This window comes from Sinohyriopsis cumingii, chromosome 10 (genome assembly GCF_028554795.1).
Source record: "Sinohyriopsis cumingii isolate HCF-2022 chromosome 10, ASM2855479v2, whole genome shotgun sequence".
NCBI lineage: Eukaryota > Metazoa > Mollusca > Bivalvia > Unionida > Unionidae > Sinohyriopsis > Sinohyriopsis cumingii.
Genome location: NC_142970.1, coordinates 62507269 through 62526754, shown reverse-complemented (window position 1 = coordinate 62526754; position 19486 = coordinate 62507269). Strand labels below are relative to the sequence as shown.

General features: G+C 34.0%; 1 protein-coding gene across 2 annotated transcripts in view; it reads left to right on the top strand.

Moving 5' to 3' along the window:
* LOC149790245 (hyccin-like) overlaps positions 1-19486 on the top strand; it is a 156830-nt gene that overhangs the window by 88177 nt on the left and 49167 nt on the right. For both annotated transcript variants that reach the window (XM_089972270.1, XM_089972271.1), the window contains exon 5: positions 3669-3713. In XM_089972270.1, the coding sequence (XP_089828396.1) occupies positions 3669-3713 (45 nt within the window). The remainder of the gene's footprint in view (positions 1-3668; positions 3714-19486) is intronic.

The window sequence follows — 19486 nt, the reverse complement described above, 5'->3', positions numbered from 1 at the left end:
TTTGAAATATATATTAATATTGTTCCTATTTAAGTTAAGACAATGAAATGTTGGAATAATACATTTTATGTATGTAGCAGCTAAGTACAACTGTCAGGTACTGCATGATCTCATGTAGGAGCTATAGCTAGCCGCCAACTTTCAACTTTCATAACTGATTAAATTATACTGCAAGCTTGCATGCAGGCTTATGTGGAATTTTAGATTTTGCAATCTTGCAGACTTAATGAGAAAAATTTCTTTTGCAAGCTTGAATTTTAGATTTTCCAAGCTTGCAGGTTTGGAAAAATTCCTTTTGCATGCTTGAACTTTAGATTTTGCAAGTAAACAATGGAGGCCAATACATGATTGTTTTAGTGATTTTTCTCATTTGTGAACTTTTCTGGGCTTTGAATTGTGTACCTTCTTAAGCAAAAGGAAAACATGAAAATTAATGGGTATATATGGAATTAATGTAAATAACCTGATAAGAAGAATTTCAGACCATATCAACACTTTGCCAATAATTTAAAAATTTGGGCTTTTTCTTATGAAAATGTAATTAATACAATTGAGCATATGCCATTTATGGTAGATAGATGTCATTTTGGTATGTATGCTTGGATGCATGTTTAGATAGATCACCTGATTAAATTTTCATGCTTTATATAAAAAAAATTAAAATTGTCTGTTTTGAACAAAGTTGACCAAATTTTTTTTTATATATTCTGCTTTGGGATATGCATGTTTCAGATATTCAGATCTTGGTGTTCCTTATGAAACCATTAATTATAGAAATCGTGGCATGGAGTAAACAAAATTGTTTTTTTTTAAATTATTATTATTTTTTATTTTTATTTACTGGCAGCAATTTGAGAAAGTTGTTTGCGATTCCAAATAATACAAATTTTATAAATGTTTAAATGATGGGGAAATTTATGCGTGTGTTGTAATTATTGCTTCAGATTGCAACCATGTAGCCACTATTGTGCTCAAGTGCCATATGTACGGTACTATGTTTGTGGACAGTACAGCAAGAACTAAGTTTAAATAGCATCAATCGTGAATGTGGTCATATGATAGTAGTGATAAGTTTAAAAGTGGGAATTACCTGGAGTTGATAATAGTGTACATTTAAGTATTATTCAAAGACTAGCTTCTTACAGACATTTATGTATTTTGGTTGAGGTTAAATGTACAGATTTTATGTATAATTTCTTAAATACCGTATATACTCACTTATAGGTTGAATGAAACCGCAGTCAACAAGGTCCTGATCTGCCATAGCATAATGCACCTGCAGATCAGGGTCTGTGTTGTTTGTTCTATTGATTACCCCTAATAAACTGCACAGATCCAGATCTGCCAGCGCATTATGTGATGGCAGAGCTGGGTCTGTGCAGCTTGCAGTTGGACTCTACTTATAAGCGAGTATGGATGGTATTAGTGTTGCAGTAAGGAAGTGTCTAGGCTACATAGATGATAATAAAGTCCTAATAGGGCTGTCTGTAAGTAGCTGCTATCTTTTGCATTAGTAGTTTAGATATTGATTTCTTTTTCATGATTGCACCTGCTCCATCTGTGATGACACTTACTGGGAACCATGTGTTTCTGATAAGACATTGCCATACATTTTTTAAGTCTTGAAGTTACTTGCTTACACTATTGGCTATCAAAGCAAATAACTTCAGTGACTTATTTTTCATCAGTGTCTTAAAAAAATTTTGGGATTAAATACACAAGTTTGTTATTTTTCCATTTTGACCTACATTTTGGTGACATTTTGCTTCCAGTATTACATAATTACATGACTTTTATATTATTTACATCAATGTACCCATGTCATAATTTTTATATGCAACATGACATATTATAATCCCTGATGCTTCATGACCTGTTATAATGCCTTATCCCTCATGACATGTAATAGTGCCTGATGCCTCATAACATGTAATAATGCAGTAATGCATCATTCCTCATGACATGTAATAGTGCCTCATCCCTCATGACATGTAATAGTGCCTGATGCCTCATGACATGTAATAGTGCCTGATGCCGCATAACGTGTAATAATACCTCATTGCTCATGACCTGTTATAATGCCTCATCCCTCAGGACATGTAATAGTGCCTGATGCCTCATAACATGTAATAATACCTCATTGCTCATGGCCTGTAATAATGCCTCATTGCTCATGAGATGTAATAATGCAGTAATGCATCATTCCTCATGACATGTAACAATGCATGATGCCTCATCACATGCAATTTTTCCTGATGCCTCATCACATGCAATTTTTCCTGATGCCTCATGACATGTGATAATGCTTCATGCCATCACAAGTGATTTTACAACATAATGCAAAGGAGAGACATAGCGACTGAGGCATCTTTATGTATTTTAAAGTCTTCTGTCTCATGGTAAGTTGAATCTTACATTAAAATTTATGAAACCGGTTAAATAATTTCATCTGTTTGCTTGGCATGGTCGGAATAGATTGAAATTACTTATCTTGTTAAGTCTTATCAATGTGATAATGAAGTCTGTATTTTTTCTTATTCTAGGATTAAATTGTTTGTATAAAAAAAGTCATCATTCAGGGTTTTCTTTGTTTCTTTCTTCTTAAACAATTTTTAGTTTATAATGTGTTTTTCCTGATTTATCATGCAAGTATTATAATTGAATAAAAATGGTTTAACTAAGCATTCATCAGTCAAATTACTGTATCATATGGCAATTAAAATATTTTTTTATTTTTTCTTACTTAGACATAATAAAATTGAGAGCTTCTTTTTCATTCTGTCACTAATGACTAAATAATGCATCACTTGTAATAAATCTTGTTGATGGCATCTGTTTAATGATATCAATAATTTTCACTAATTGACATTAATACTCCTTCATTGTGTAAGATGACACCAATGGCATGTTGATCATGCACAATAGTACATTGGCACTTTCCATTTTCATATTTTAATCTTACAAGGAATCACAACCAAAAATGTATTTTTTGGGTCTTATGCACAGAAGCAATATAAGTGAGTCATAAAGAACACAGCTGGTTTCATTATCATTGTCTGATGGTTTCTATGTCTCAGCAAGTAAAGCTTTGCATCAACCTTATATATGACAAAGCTTATTTTGGTGCCCTTAGTGTAATTAGCATTACTGCAGGTCATCAGGAGGTTGCCTCACTTGGGAAGGGCTTCATAAGAGGGAAGTTAACAGGTTAAATACAGCCTGTTTTGAAAAGGGCTGCAAATGAGGGGAACCACATGTTCAGCATGGGCATTTTTGAGTAGGACTGCATCAAGGGGGAATCACAGGCACAATAAAGCCTGTTTTGAGAAGGGCTGCATATGAGGGGAACCATAGGTTCAACATGGACATTTTTGAGATGGGTTGTTTAAGAGGGCAAACACAAATTAAACATGGCATTTCGTTGTAGATATTGTTAGTTTTATATGTTTGTGTCTGTTACTTGCTCGTTAGTTGGACCCAGTGAAGCAAATCCTATAATGCCCTTTTCTCCTGATTAGGTCAGCATTTTGTTTGGAAATAGATTTCATTTACCAGTTGACATTGAAAGTTATTGGGTCACAAGGTGAAAGATGAAGGTTACATAATTTTATCATCTGGACAAAGAGTTACAATTTCACTCAGCATCTTGATTTTTCTTTTCTTCACAGGGATGTGGTGGAGTTGAAGCCTTGTTACTTGGTGCTTATAATTTGGTAAGTAAACACAATACATGTATAATAAATTTTGCTATAATTAATAAGTACCTTTCATGTCTGTGTACAGAAGTGTGAACCATTTTGAAACTGAATGTGTCTACAATCAGTCCTGTGTTCCTTTTTGTAAGTCATCATTTGGCACATCATTTACATATGGTATCCTAATCTAATGCCCTCGTCAAGACAGTCCTTTTGCATCAGTGGATCCTTGTGAAAGCACTTGCTACCAATTTCCTTAGCATTAAATAGGCAATAATATGATAAAGTGGCATTATATCCAACAGTAAAAGCCCTAACAAAACCAGGACAATTCTTTTGTCTCAGTGGGTCCTTGGGAAAGGCACTTTCATCCCATTCTCTCAGAATGATACAGTAAAAAATGAGATAAATTGGCATTGAAACAAAACACCCCAAAACCTAAATTCAGACAGTTCTTTGATTCTCTGTTGTCTGTAAGGTTTCATCTAGCTCACTTCTTGAGATTGCTCTCCTTTGATTTTGCATTAGTTTATTTTTGTCATCTTGTCAACTTTAAGTCAGTACTGTAACTGTATGCGACCTTTAAGCTTTTATCTTTGATTAATTGGAAACCATTAATGATTTTTATTTTTAAATTCTTAAAATTAGCATGATTATAACTAGGCAGAACTTGTTATATATGCTTCATAGAAAATTGATTGTTGTGATAAACGGTATATTTCATTTTATGTATATTTAAAACAGCTTATTTGTGATGAAAGGGATACTCGGGTTTGTGTGTAATTAAACAGTTGATTACTGTGATTAAAATGATAATTAAGTTTATGTGCATTGAGAACATTGTATGATACAATATATGCATGTTCATGTGTTATTAGAACATTGTATGATAAAAGTATATGTAAGTTCATGTGTTATTAGAACATTGTATGATACAATATATGTAAGTTCATGTGTTATTAGAACATTGTATGATAACAATATATGCAAGTTCATGTGTTATTAGAACATTGTATGATAAAAGTATATGCAAGTTCATGTGTTATTAGAACATTGTATGATAACAATATATGTAAGTTCATGTGTTATTAGAACATTGTATGATAACAATATATGCAAGTTCATGTGTTATTAGAACATTGTATGATACAATATATGCAAGTTCATGTGTTATTAGAACATTGTATGATAACAATATATGCAAGTTCATGTGTTATTAGAACATTGTATGATAAAAGTATATGCAAGTTCATGTGTTATTAGAACATTGTATGATACAATATATGCAAGTTCATGTGTTATTAGAACATTGTATGATAACAATATATGCAAGTTCATGTATAATTAGAACATTATATGATTTTGTTGTTGTTGTTGTTGTTCTAGGGTTTAACGCCATTTTTCAGCACAAGATAGGCTATACATGGCAGCCAGTACAACTGGTGGAGGAAAACCCCTGGAAAAACCAGGGAAGAACCACCGACACATTGTATGATAAAATATGTGTAAGTTTATGTGTAATTAGAACATTGATTGTTGTTGTGATAGAGGAATATTTTAGTTTACATGTAATTAGAACACTGATTGTTGTGAAAATAGAGATACATAAATTTATGTGTAATTAGAGTGTTGATCATTATGCTTAAAGTTCAAGGTTACTTTAAGTCAAAGAATAAAATTAGTTTCTGCAAAAATAACAATAGTTCTACATGAGCCACCTAGACCAAACTTTGTCAATAGCTTGTTCTTAGGGTTTTTAGGGAAAAAATATTTGTTAAAAACCACTTTTAAATTTTTGTATTTATTTAGCCAAAAGTCAGGTGTGTGCTTTCCTTCGTCTTAATTCTGTAACCACCACTTCTTATTGTGATCAGTTGGGTGTAAATGGAGGGAGACTGAAGATGTGTCACATCATGATGTCTTTTCATTTAGGACAAGTACCGATTTTTAAAAACATTTTTTGAAACCTTAAAAAACATGGTATGAGCTGAAGACTGGTTTTGTGTAGGCCAGCTTTCTAAAGTTAATAATTTTGTTTGTTATAAAATTAGATCTTCAGTCCAAAACAACACCAACATTTTTCATTATTTCATTTCCTCTTAGCGAATCTGTTTTCAAGGATTTCACCGCAGTTATTTTTCACATGTTTGTTAAAATATCAATCAAGAAAATTACACTAGAAACCTGGTGGGCATTGTCAATATATGCCCTATACAGGACAAAGTTTCAATTTGCACTTCGTTCTGCATCAGACTCATTGCAAAGTAATTAATTATTTATTTTGATTTATTGTTAGGCACCTTGGTCTTGCTGGGCTCATGCATTATGTCAGAGCTTAGGCACTGCTCATTTATTAGTTGATTAGGCCACATGCCAATGCATAATGACGGCAGCCAATCTTCTCCTCTTCTGTATTGTTGATTATTTCAGTGTACTAATTGCCAGGTTTGACATAAAATTGGGGCAGGATGACTTTTTAAAATACCATTGTACAAGAATTAGATCCTTTTTATTATCTAGCATAGATGCTTTATATGTATTTCCTTACAAATAGAGTCCAACTGCAAACTACACAGAGCAAGGTTTGCTGTCACATAATACGCTGGCAGATCTGGGTTGGAAGAAGTAATCTGTCGGACAAACAACATAGACCATGATCTGCTAGTGCATGATGTGAAGGTAGACAAGGGTCCATATTGTTTATAGTTGGTCTTGATGTATAAGTGAGTTACTCATCGCAATGTTTCCATTTGATAGATTATTTTGATGGTTATTTGATAAATTGTATCTACCGTACATACTCGCATATATGCCAACTAATTTAGGAAAAAATAAAGGCCTGGAAGAAGAGGGGTCAGCTTATCCATGGCTCATTGTCTAAACTTGACAGTTTTTAAGTCTTTTTGTTGACTACTGTAAAAGCTGTAAATCTTGGGACATGAACAAATTTTTTTTCCTGTGTCCTAGGACACGTGCATGTAAAAAAAAACATTTAGTGACCCCACCCTTATTAAACTGTTATCAAGCACTATGAATGATTTTGTTATTATTTTGCATGTGCATATTTTCTGATTTCCCGTTCATGAAATTAGATAAAGGTAAATACTGACTTCATAATTCATGGGCCGGTTTAGTTTACCCAGGAGACCAGGCTGAACTATGATGTACAGTACTTACACAGTGTAAAGCATGCATAGCGTCACTTAAATCCTTTTTTATTTCCAAATATATTAGATGCAGATTTTGCTTTATTCATTGTATTAACCAAATTGCATTCTTTCAGATAACATTTATATTGAATCTCACGCTCACGAGTTACTCATTTTCAATGATATAAGCGATCCTACATACTTAGGGTAATATTTATGAAAAGGTACACAGGTTTAATTCTACAAGACACATAACTAGCGTAACTTACATGTTCACAAGAGTGGTAATAATAAAGGCTAAAATTCTCATTATAGGTCAAATAAGATCATCATCAATCTATGTTTTGTGTCTTTGCTGAACAACAGCACAACTTTCCACACAATTTTACATTTGATATTTTGGCATCTCCTCTGTTGAGAGTTGGTGGATTTGTCTTTCGTTTTCTGACAGCAAAACAGGCCAGTTAATCATTAAAACCCCAAAACTGGCATGTGTTAAAAGAAAATTTTGACCGGCAACTATACCAGTACATTGATGTGTAATTGCCTTTCATTCCATAATATTAGCACGATTACCATAGTTTTGTAAGACAGGGAGTAAGGCATACCTGTCAACTTTTCAAAAGTCAAGTAGGGAGATTGAATGTTAAAAAAATAGAAATTGGGACCTATAATCGGGAATTTTTTCGTGGCATTTTTAAAGCCTTCTTTTCACTTAAATTGATTGATCATTCGGGTCTAAATTGGGCTAAATTCGCAAAGGATGCGCGGTTTCTCCCTGTGATGCGCCTTATTTTCCCCCATGCCAGATGCTCTATTTTCATATTCTGGTCAGCTGTGGCCAAACTGCACAATAGCTAATGTTAATCTTAAATAAACAAGCAAGAAAGCCAGTGCAACTAATTAAAAGTTAATCCTTATTGATGCAACTATTTGGTGAAAACGACTTGCCCTCCGTCATGATTCAAAGAAACTGTATTATTCAAGCACCAGCAATTGATTGGCAAATAAAGGATTACCAAATTTGTTGAACTAAAGGTACCTAAATAGGTATCCTCACAGTACCGTACACATGCAACTATTTTCCTCTTATTCTATATCCGACCATATTCACATACTTGTAAGGCATTTTGTATTATTCATTAAAAAATACATATTCTGAATTAGTTTTTTGAGGACACTTACTGCATGGTATGTATTTTCATTCCTTCTTTTAATTTAACGATGGTAATTAACGTTCATGTACATGGTATAAAAATGCCAGGTGCACACTCGTGTAAGGTTTTTTGGTGGGAATGGAGCAACAGCACATGGAGCTACAGCATTCACAGTGATCATTCTTGGGATTGAAATTAATTGCTGACAATTTTATTGTTGTTTATTTTTTCTTCTGGTTTATTTTTTGATTTTTTTATTGTTGTAGATGAAAAAATCATAAATTTACTTGAAAAATGTTCAAACTTAATATTCTATTTAGTGAAAAAGTGTATTCTTTCATGTAATTATTTCATCACATCAATATTCACAGATGATACAACAGAACATGGCTTCCATGGAATGCATATGATATATCTATTTATATAGGACTTTTCTTTTTTAGGAGACATGAAAATTGAAGACATAACATAATAATTGGGAGTTCTCTGCAAAAATCAGGAGATATTATGAAATCAGGAGGTAGGCGTGGAGTGACCCCAAAAATTCGGGAGGTTCTTTTTTTCTTTCCCCATGAGAGTTGTTGACAGTATGGTGTAAGGTTGCTTATGTCAAAGCAAACTACAACTAAGCTTTTACGGTATTAGCATAATTTTCGAAGGATTATTTCTTAAACTTCATTATTGTATTTGGAAATATCATTACAGTTTAGTGCAGTGGTGCCCATGATTCAACTCCAAGGGATGTACTTCATTCAGTGCGTGTTCAAACCTACAATATACATGCAGTGACACCATTATGTAAATAAGTTCAGTAGTTTAATTGCGAGTGTTGAATCAAAACATATTGTTGTTCGTTGTGTTGTCAAACTGGGGTCAAATTTTAACGAGTTAGGTATTTACAATTTCAGGGGAAAATAAAAATGTAATTACTGGTGCACTGATATAACATGTCCAAAGCAGTAATGCATGAACAAACAATAATTGAGTCAAAAGGAAGAGGTAGTGTTACAGCAAATCACGATTGTTCAGTTCTTGTAATCGTTCAATCAAATTATACACAAATCTAAATTAGGCAGAAACAGTAAGAAATTACTTTTCAAACAAGTTTATACCATTTCATTTTAATAATTATACATGCCATGCCCTAGATAAGTATATATGTACTCTTTGTTAATATACGTTTGCCTAAATAAATGCATTTAGAACTTACCGCTTGCATCTTGTGATGTCTCGGAGTTGTGGGACGGCATATATTTGGGTCATGCACTTTTTAGTGTTTATACCTTTTCAGTTAATGGGGTCAGCTTATATGCGAATGGGCTTATACGCGAGTATATACAGTAATACATTTTGTACCTGTTGCTTTTTCTCCAAACTTGAACATTGGAATCAAAAGTTTTATCATCCTGCATACCTTTCTCGATGTTTGCAAATCTTCAAAATACCACTGGTAACCGTGGAAGTGGATTTATTTGTTGCACATTTAAATGTTTTGTGACTGTCCTTACATTAGAACCTGAAAACGTTATAGTCTTCTTGCATCTGCATGTGCGTTCCTTGCCTGTTTATTTCTCTAACCCTTAACAAATGGAAGATTTTGTTACCATAGAAATTCATATAATCTTTGCATGTTAACTTTTTTTTTGCAACTGGAACATCAGAAGTCAAGGACACTATTTTTTATTAATCTTCTTTCCTTTGGCTGATTACCACCAGTAACCCGATTATGACTGCCAAGTTGATATTGATTAGCTGGGTGGTATGCCATGATGCTAACTTGCACTGACATGATGAGATAGGGTACTGGCACATCGATTAGACATATAATTATGGGGATACTGAAAAATGCCAGCCTGCCACATATTGTAATTACAATTCCAGTAGCTTGGTTAGTTAACCTCAAGGCTAACTCAGAGCACTCTTTATTTTTGAATACAAAATGTGATGGCACAAGGTGTCATTGTACTAAGAATGATGTATGTCATAAAGCCTAAAGGTTACCTTGCTGTAAAAATAGAGGATGTGCATTTTGTTTAGCAATGGGATGTGTTTGAATCTGTGAATAGCAGAACCTCACTAAACAGAAATTCTGATGAAACTGATACAGTTTTCTAGTTGTAAATTTACTCTTTATAAATGAAATTTACTCATTAATTTTAAAAAAAGCTATTCAAAAGCAAAATTTAAATTCACTTACAGAGATTTATATTTCCTTGTACATTTTTTAAACTTTTCATTGGCACCATTGTTATTTTTTTGCTGAGGTATCATTAAAGGCTAATACACACATGCAATAAATTGTTGAGTTTCCTTTGTAATACTGTATTTATTTGCTTGTAAGTAGGGTCAGAGTGCTAACAATATAGACCCTGATTTGCTATCACAGAATGCATCAGCAGATCAGGGTCTGTATTGTTTGATCTGTTTATCAGTCCCAACAAATTGCATACACCCAGATCTGCCAGCCATAGAAAATATTTCATATCTAATTTTTAATATAATGGATCGGACAGTTTGATATTTTTAAAATTTACAAATAAACATTATTTAAAAGAGCTTAAATTCTAAATAAAAATAGTAAATAACAGAAATCTGTAATACTTGAGGGAAACAGACAAAAATTAAATGCATTTTAATTGTAGAAGATAATTATTTCCTAATCAGTGGAGTTGGTGTTGATAAGTATTATATCTGTACACTATTGTACAGCACAATGACAATTTTCAGTACACTAGAGCAAGCTGTACACTAATATCAGAATCTGTAACTGACTGGTCTAAATTCACAGCATCACTATAACTGACTGGTCTAAATTCACACATCACTACACTAGAGAAAGCTGTACACTAACATAAGAATCTGTAACTGACTGGTCTAAATTCACAGCATCACTATGACTGGTCTAAATTCACAGCATCACTACACTTGAGAAAGCTGTACACTAACATAAGAATCTGTAACTGACTGGTCTAAATTCACGGCATCACTACACTAGAGCAAGCTGTACACTAACAAAAGAATATGTAACTGACTGGTCTAAATTCACTGCATCACTACACTAGAGAAAGCTGTACACTAACATATGCAACTGACTGGTCTAAATTCACTGCATCACTACACTCGAGAAAGCTGTACATTAGCATAAGAATCTGTAACTGACTGGTCTAAATTCACAGCATCACTACACTAGCGAAAGTTGTACACTAACATAAGAATCTGTAACTGACTGGTCTAAATTCACAGCATCAATACACTAGCGAAAGCTGTACACTGACATAAGAATCTGTTACTGCCTGGTCTAAATTCACAGCATCACTATAACTGACTGGTCTAAATTCACAGCATCACTACACTAGAGCAAGCTGTACACTAACATAAGAATCTGTTACTGCCTGGTCTAAATTCACAGCATCACTATAACTGACTGGTCTAAATTCACTGCATCACTACACTAGAGCAAGCTGTACACTAGCATAAGAGTCTGTAACTGACTGGTCTAAATTCACAGCATCACTACACTAGAGAAAACTGTACACTAACATAAGAATCTGTAACTGACTGGTCTAAATTCACAGCATCACTACACTAGAGAAGGCTGTACACTACTGCCAGAATCCATAACTTAATGGTCTAAATTCACTGCATTGCTAGGCTAGAGTAAAAGCTGTTCACTAGCATCAGCATCTGTAGATGACTGGTCTAAATTCTTGGAGTAACTACACATGTGTAAGTGTCCATAGCTGACTGGTTTACATTTATGGCATCACTACACTAGTATAATCATCCATTGCTGACTGGTCTTCATTCACATTATCACTACAGTAGTGCCACAGTTGACTGGTTTAAATTTACAGCATCACCACAATAGTGGAAACCGCTGGCTGGTCTAAGTTCATGGCATTATGTTGCCCTAGTGTAAGCATCCATAGCTGACTGGTCTGTATTCATCACATCATTGCTACAGTTGTTTTTGTTATATTTCCATCATTTTTTAAAACATTTTTTTGACATTGTTTTATATGCACCAAGATCATTTTACTAATGCTGGTACTAACTTGGACACAGAATATGAAAACAATGTTCTATGTTATCTTGCTCTTTTTTTAAAATAGTGTACATTTGAATGAAATGACTGCAAATTTTATATGTTGGACTGGCATTTATGTTTATTTACCTCCTGACATAAATCCACACACATAAAATTTGGACCATTCTTACCCTATTGCTGTTGTTTTGATGTTAAAGGGTTTAATGCCATTTTTCAGCACAAGATAGGCTATACATGGTGGCCAGTATAAATGGTGGATGAAGAACCCGGGAAAACCCAAGAAAGAACCTCCAACCCATGAGAAGTTACTGGCTTGCTTTCTCACATACCCACATTGGCCTAACCTGAGACTCAAACCCATACAGACTGAGGTGAGATGGCAATAATCTGTAATGGTGAGCACTTGAGACCATTCGGCCATTCAAGGCCCCTTGCCCTACTGCAGTAAAGTATGCAATGCAGTTGGTAGTTATGAACCAAACCATATCGTGTTATAATGAGGAAAAGCTGTACAGTACAACCTGTCTTGAGAGACCACTGCTATGTGAGACCACCTGTCTTGAGAGACCACACTCTTAATGCATAAATTTATTGATTATATAGCATTGTGACCTGTTATGAGAGACCACCTGTTTTGGGAGACCATACTTATTTGGCAGAAGAGGTGGTCTTTCAAGACAGGTTCTACTGTAATAAGACCGCAGGAAAAGCTAAAAATATTAACTCAGAATAGAAAACAGGAGGTACTAGACCAGGCATGTACAACTTGTGGCTGGTCCACTACCTGATCAACTTATTTGTATCATATGGTGTGGCTTATCCTTAATGATTATATATTTTTGAGCCATAAATTTTCTAAGCCTATTGACTTACTCCTCAACCATGCTTTAAAATGCTATAATCAATACAATTATGGTTACTATGGAGATGTTGTAAATGAGATTTTGAGTTCCAAACCTAATGCTATGTCACAATATGCTATCTGTTTACAGCAAGTTTATAATGATGACCTGTGCAGGTTGTCATAAGATCCAAAGGGACATTACAATGAGGGTCCATTGACACAGTCTTCATTTATTGGAGGTCTTGGTATCTGCACATTCAAGCAGTACTTTGTATGAAATGTCTCATATGGTATACAGTTCATTGTGAGAATCGTTTGACCTTTTGTATCTGGTACTTGTGATATCTGTTTGTTTACTGAATATGTAGCCTTGAATGTTATTTTTAAGAAATCACAAATGGGTAATAATTCAGGATTGGAATGCCATCTAATGATTATTTATTTGTGTATTTTTTTTCTTCTGCTTTTTATAAAGTGTCACATAATTATAACCTAAAACTGACATATATGTTGTAACACAGTTGCTAATAAAGGTTTGACTGTTGTACTCCAAGTATTTCACACTGCTATCATCAACTTAAGATGAAATAAGTAAAAAATAATAAAAATTAATAAAAATAGCAATAAAACTCACCATAATTCAAGATCTAGCTGCAGCTGTGTAGTATCCTTACATCTGACCTCTTTCATTGATATTTTTTGTGATTCATTACTATTTAGCGATACATCAATTATTCTGCCATTTTGATACTCACATCATGATACTTAGGGTGCATAATTGATTCGAAATGATCGTTACCATAGAAAGTTACTTTTATTCTTCAATATCCATAAGTAATTATTAGTCTTATACTGCTTTATCTTTATGTTTATCAATATGTATCATATTGTAGATTATGTATTATGATACATATTGATACATGGCATATGCATATCATTTCACCTTAACCATTCTATATCATGACTGACTCATTTAAAATATGCTCAAACATAGGAAAGAAAATGACTCACTTTCCTTCCACTGTTACATTTAAGTTGATTGAATGAGAGAGGTCACATGATTTTTGCACTTGCAGTAAGTAGAGTCCTAGGCATCCATTTTTAATGGGGTCAGTATGTACATGGTATATAATTTTGCCAGGCAAATTTCTTCCTTTTTCCATCCTCAGAAAAGTTGAAACCTGGACAGTAATAAAAAAAGTTGATACTTTTCCTTCTATATTCAATGCAACTTACCCATGTAATAGACAGCATGAATTTTGTCCATGGACAGTGTCATGGTTTCCATGTTTTTTCTTTCCCATGGAAAATTTGCCCATGGGAAACGGCAAACAAAATAGAGCCTAGATAACATAAGTCGCTAGATTTTAGCATCATTCAGTTTGTAGCACATCTTTAATATTATCACATGATAGTGACATAAAATTTTAGTGAACTGTTGTAGCTGTGTGGGGTGGGCAACAGCTACATTGGGGAATTCACTGGTAGAGCAAACAAACATCTAGGTTACATATTTATTTAATTAAAATTCAAAAGCTCCCTCTAAATTTCTGCCTCTGTATATACATCAGTCTAGCAGACTTCACAAGAGACATGCTGATATCATATTTCTATAACTGGCTTGATTGTTTCTAGTACACAGATCTGTGTTTCCTACATTAAACTAAACATTTGATATCTCACTAATGAGTTGTCTAGAAGCTGATTTGAAAACATAATTATAATATATCTGATCAGACTCGCACTCACTTTCAACCTCTTCCTCAAAATATAAACGTTAAATAAATGTAGTTTAAGTGTAAGGGTTGGCAAAAATTGTCAGAGTTCAAGTTTAAAATATATATTTCTTTAAAATCTATATATATGATACTCTTGCTAATTAGAGAAACTTAATCTACTATCTTGTCTCTAATATCCTCAGCATTTTCAAAATCTAAAACTAATTATAATTCAGTAAATAATCATTTAATTAATTTGCATAAACACAAATGCTTGCTCTCACTTACATAGACCATAGAATAAGACCTGTTAAACCAAATGATTAATGTCCATAAGGCCATGGGGTGAGTGTGCTGTAAAGTTTCTGCTTGTATTGTTTTGGAAGATGTGGATTCTATTCAACATGACTATGTACAAGACTAGAAAATTGGAAAACAGTTAAATCATATAAAAAGTCCCTATTACAGAAATATCAATGTCTTCAAATACTTGTTGGCTGAGTCTGTTTGGAAGTGATGTGTGCTCACATGCCAGTCTGTACAAATACTAACAAATGAGGTGGTTTTCTTTTAAAATTTTGATATAAGTGGATTATTAAGTTGCAGATAACTTGGGTCCTGCAGCAATAAATGCCCAAGACAAAACATCAGTTTCAGAATTTATTAAAAATAACATGTCCATCTGCTTACACATTATGATAGCATAACATGGTACAATTGAAATAGTGGCAAGCAATGTCTGATCCCTGCATTCTGGAACTGTCCATCAAGATAGTCATTTTGTTTTGTGGCTTACATGTTATGATCTCCTTTACACGTGTCCCTGTCACATTCTGCACTAAACCTAGAAGGAGCATTGCCTGCCTAGATTCCAGGTCATTTAGGATAATATATCAACAGGATGCAGAACATTAGCCAGCTGCCAAACTCCACCTTTTCAGCACCTTCTTTGACTGAAATTCCATCCCGACTACTCATAGCAGTCTAAAATTTGTGACTCAGTACATAATGGATGAACCAGCATGGATGGACTAACTGATCCAGCCTGACATCTAGATAGTTTTCCCCATGTACACCATATATTATTCAGTTATTTGAAAAAGTCTTTATAGCACCATTTACCTTAAACTTCATGAAATTTTCTTCACACACACAGTTTATTTTTTAATAATAATATCCCCATCAAATTACACAGTTTATCTTTGTGTGTGTGTGTGTGTGTGTGTGTGCGTGTGTGTGCGTGTGTGTGTGTGTGTGGTTTGGATTTTTTAACATAGCTTTAACAATTGTTCTGTCATATCGCTACAATTTCTGCACTATGGCAGTTTATAGTGATGTCTAGCACTGGGGCATCATGCTGCAGACATCCGGCCACATTATCCTGACACTCAAATTACACAGAATAATATGTTAAGAACAGGGTGTGGCTATTTTGATTGATGCGATTTGAGTAGATCCTGATTGGTTGACAGTATTATCTTTTGCTGTTATCAACTCTATTATCCGGGATGATTGAATCTTTGGCACACATATTAGGCTTTTAACAGCTGTCATAAAACTTTAGATGCTAATTAACAGCTCTTGTTTCTAAGGTTATTCTGATCCTGCCAGGGATCACAGCTTTATATTTGAAGGAAAAAGATTTCATGCCAAGCAAATATGTTGAAGCTGTCAAGGAAAATTAATATATTATTGATTTTTGGTTATTTACCACTGTTTTATTATGATGATGTTTTCATTCAAACTGTTGTATTTAATAATTGTGCATATAGGTCATTTGGTCCAGTATGTACATCGTGATAAGCAGTGGTGTAGAGATTATTTTAAGATATGGATGACACAGGTCCTTTACCTGCTGAAGTCTGAAAATTGGTCATGGATTAATGGGCAATTTAGTTTTTTTACTGTAGGTCTGTCTCTCTCTCCCCCTCCTTCCCTATATATAATACTAATCATGTCTGACAAGTCATTTCAGGTACACCCCATCCAGCAAGTGATTGCATGTCTCGGGGATTGATCATGATAAGCATAACAAAAATAGTGAACAGTGCAAAACATTCTAATTTAACTAAGTGCTTTAGACTCTCCTTGAGTCTTTGTCAAAGGCAATTTCAAAATAGAGGTAAACAAGACAAATAGTAAACACAAAACAAAAACAAATTGAATTGACAAAATTTTGAATGATTGTGGATCTAATAGAAACACTGTTTAAAACTCATGGATTTTGCACCTAAGGCAATATTGGTTTGAACTCCAAGGATTAAATGGCAAATATTTTGAGATACAGGGATTTGTCGTCATAACACAACAATGTTATGTCACATTATTTGTGATCTCATTTTATTGCTCTTGCACCAAAGTGTCCACAGGGACATTTTCTTATGTCACCATATATATCTCTATATACATCTATCTATTTATCTATCTATCTATCTATCTATCTATCTATCTATCTGTTTGTCTGTCTGTCTGTCTGTCTGTCTGCATGCAAAAGGTACAGCTTTTTCATGGTGACCTTTATTATAAAGTATTTGTTCTTGGAAAGTCCTTGAATTTATTGAAATAGTTTTGCCTAATAACTCTTAAATTCAGCTGGGGTAATATAAAGCAGTAACACTTAATGAAATCTGTGTTTTTAGTTTCAGAATTGCATAATGTGTTTCCATGACAAAATGAATAGACAAATAAAACAGAGTAAAAGTGGGCTGACCAAAGACATCATAAGGGTGGTTACCTTATGGAGTAGTATCCCAGGGTAGTATGGTCACAGTCTTGTGTTTTTACTCAGTTATACAAAATTTATGTAATGAGAAGCATATAGTAACATGTTGAGAAAGATTGATTTCCATAAGAAAAATACTCCTTGTACACTTGTTTAAGCCAATGAAAAGTAAGTTGAAGAAAAAGACTCTAGGATAGTAAAAATCATGGAAAGCCTCTATTAAGAGATTAAACATTGAACATTTCTATATTGTTACCACAGTACATGTATTTAGCTCTTATCCATTTGCTATTAGCTTCTGCAGCTAACAGCATTGATTTTGGTCTGCTATCACGTAATGTACTGGCAAATCAGGATCTTCATATGGTGTTTGCTTGAAATAAAAATAAGATTGGTTTGGTTTCTTGTTTTGTGTCATAGTAATAATTTTAAGGTTATTTCATGGCAAGGCAATAAAAGTGCGGTTTGTTTTTAAATTCAATAAATAGATTGGTTTGGTTTATTGTTTTATGTTTTATGGCAATAATGTAATGGTTATATCATGCAAGGGTAAGTAAGAAGGTCCTACCAAAGTATGTGCCATAGAAGCCATTTTTGGGGTGATGCCATGGTGGGAATCAAACCTGAATCCATCTGATGGCAAGTTTGACACCTTAACATCTAGGTCGCTGCAGCTCCAAAATCATAAGAATAAATTGTAGGTTGACCCCTTATGTACTGGTGTAGATTTACACAGTATTTAGGTTATTTCATACCAAGGCAGTTAAATTGTCACACCCATGGACACACCATGGTAGCTAATTCTGGCTGATTTGACGATAAAAATCCGGCCCAGCACCCTATGGGTGATGACTCTAAAACATTGATCTCTGAACCACTGTGGCTCGCCAAAAGACACAACTTAAGGTAACCAATGCTTGCAGATTTGATGGTAGGATTCAACCTTGCACCATCCTGATAAAGATGCTTGCAGATTTGATGGTAGGATTCAACCTTGCACCATCCTGATAAAGAGTATAAGACCTTCATCTCTGAACCATGGTGGCTCTGAAATCATAAGAATCGGTATGGTAGCTCCCCTTTCTATCCCCCACCCACCCCTGATATTCCACTGCATTATGCAATGGCAGATCTAAGTCAGTGCTGTTGTTGTTAGTACCAAATTATATACATGACCCATCATGGTAATTGAATATAATATTTTATCAGATTCATTGAATTTACTATTTTTCATAGGTGCTAGATTTAGTTGCTGCAATAAACCACAAATCTGAAGACCAAACCAGCTGGTTTTTCTGTTAGAGTAGAAACCCTTCCTTCAGTCTACAAATTAGGTATCAATGAATTTTTGTATTACTTCACAGTAACCATGAAAACTGATGCCAGTGAAATTAAATGAAGTCATTGTAAATCTGCAATAGCAGTCTGATACTTGATTGGTTATTACTGTTTTGAGAAAGGCATCATCAGGTATCAGGTCGTTTTTTATAATGATCATGCCAGTAATTTTCTGTCTCATACACAAATAATTAATCATGCAATTTATATTATGTAAGCTTCGAGTTTTCACCAGCATTCCTTGTAATGTTAGCCGGCATCAGTCTCAACATGGGAAAATGTCAGAATCATGATCAAGAGATTACATGAACATGCATGGTTTGAATTATTGATGAATTTTAAGCTTTAGAGCATGTTCAACTTTAAACAACAGTGGGTTGTTAGATCAAAGTATTTCCAAAATATCGCCACAGTGTGTAGTGCGTCAAGTTGAAGCACCTTACTTGAAACTAAATTTTTGGTAGTTAAAAAATTGTAATCCTCACCAGATTTCAATCATGACTTTATGGTACATGATAACTCAAAGTACATGTACATGCCTAATTTCTGTAGGTGGAGATGAATACAGTTGTCTGTTGAATGTACAATAGTGTGGATCATCGCTGGTCATGTACCATTTCTCTGTTGACTGTTGGTCAGAGGCAAAAATCTCAAAATACTATATACTCTGCAGTGGTACTTATTCATGCCATATATACTCACTTATAAGACCTGTCCAACTGCTAATTGCACAGACTTAGATCTGCCATCACATACTGTGCCAGCAGATCTGAGTCTGTGCAGTTTGGTAGGAGTAATTAGTAGAACAAACAAAA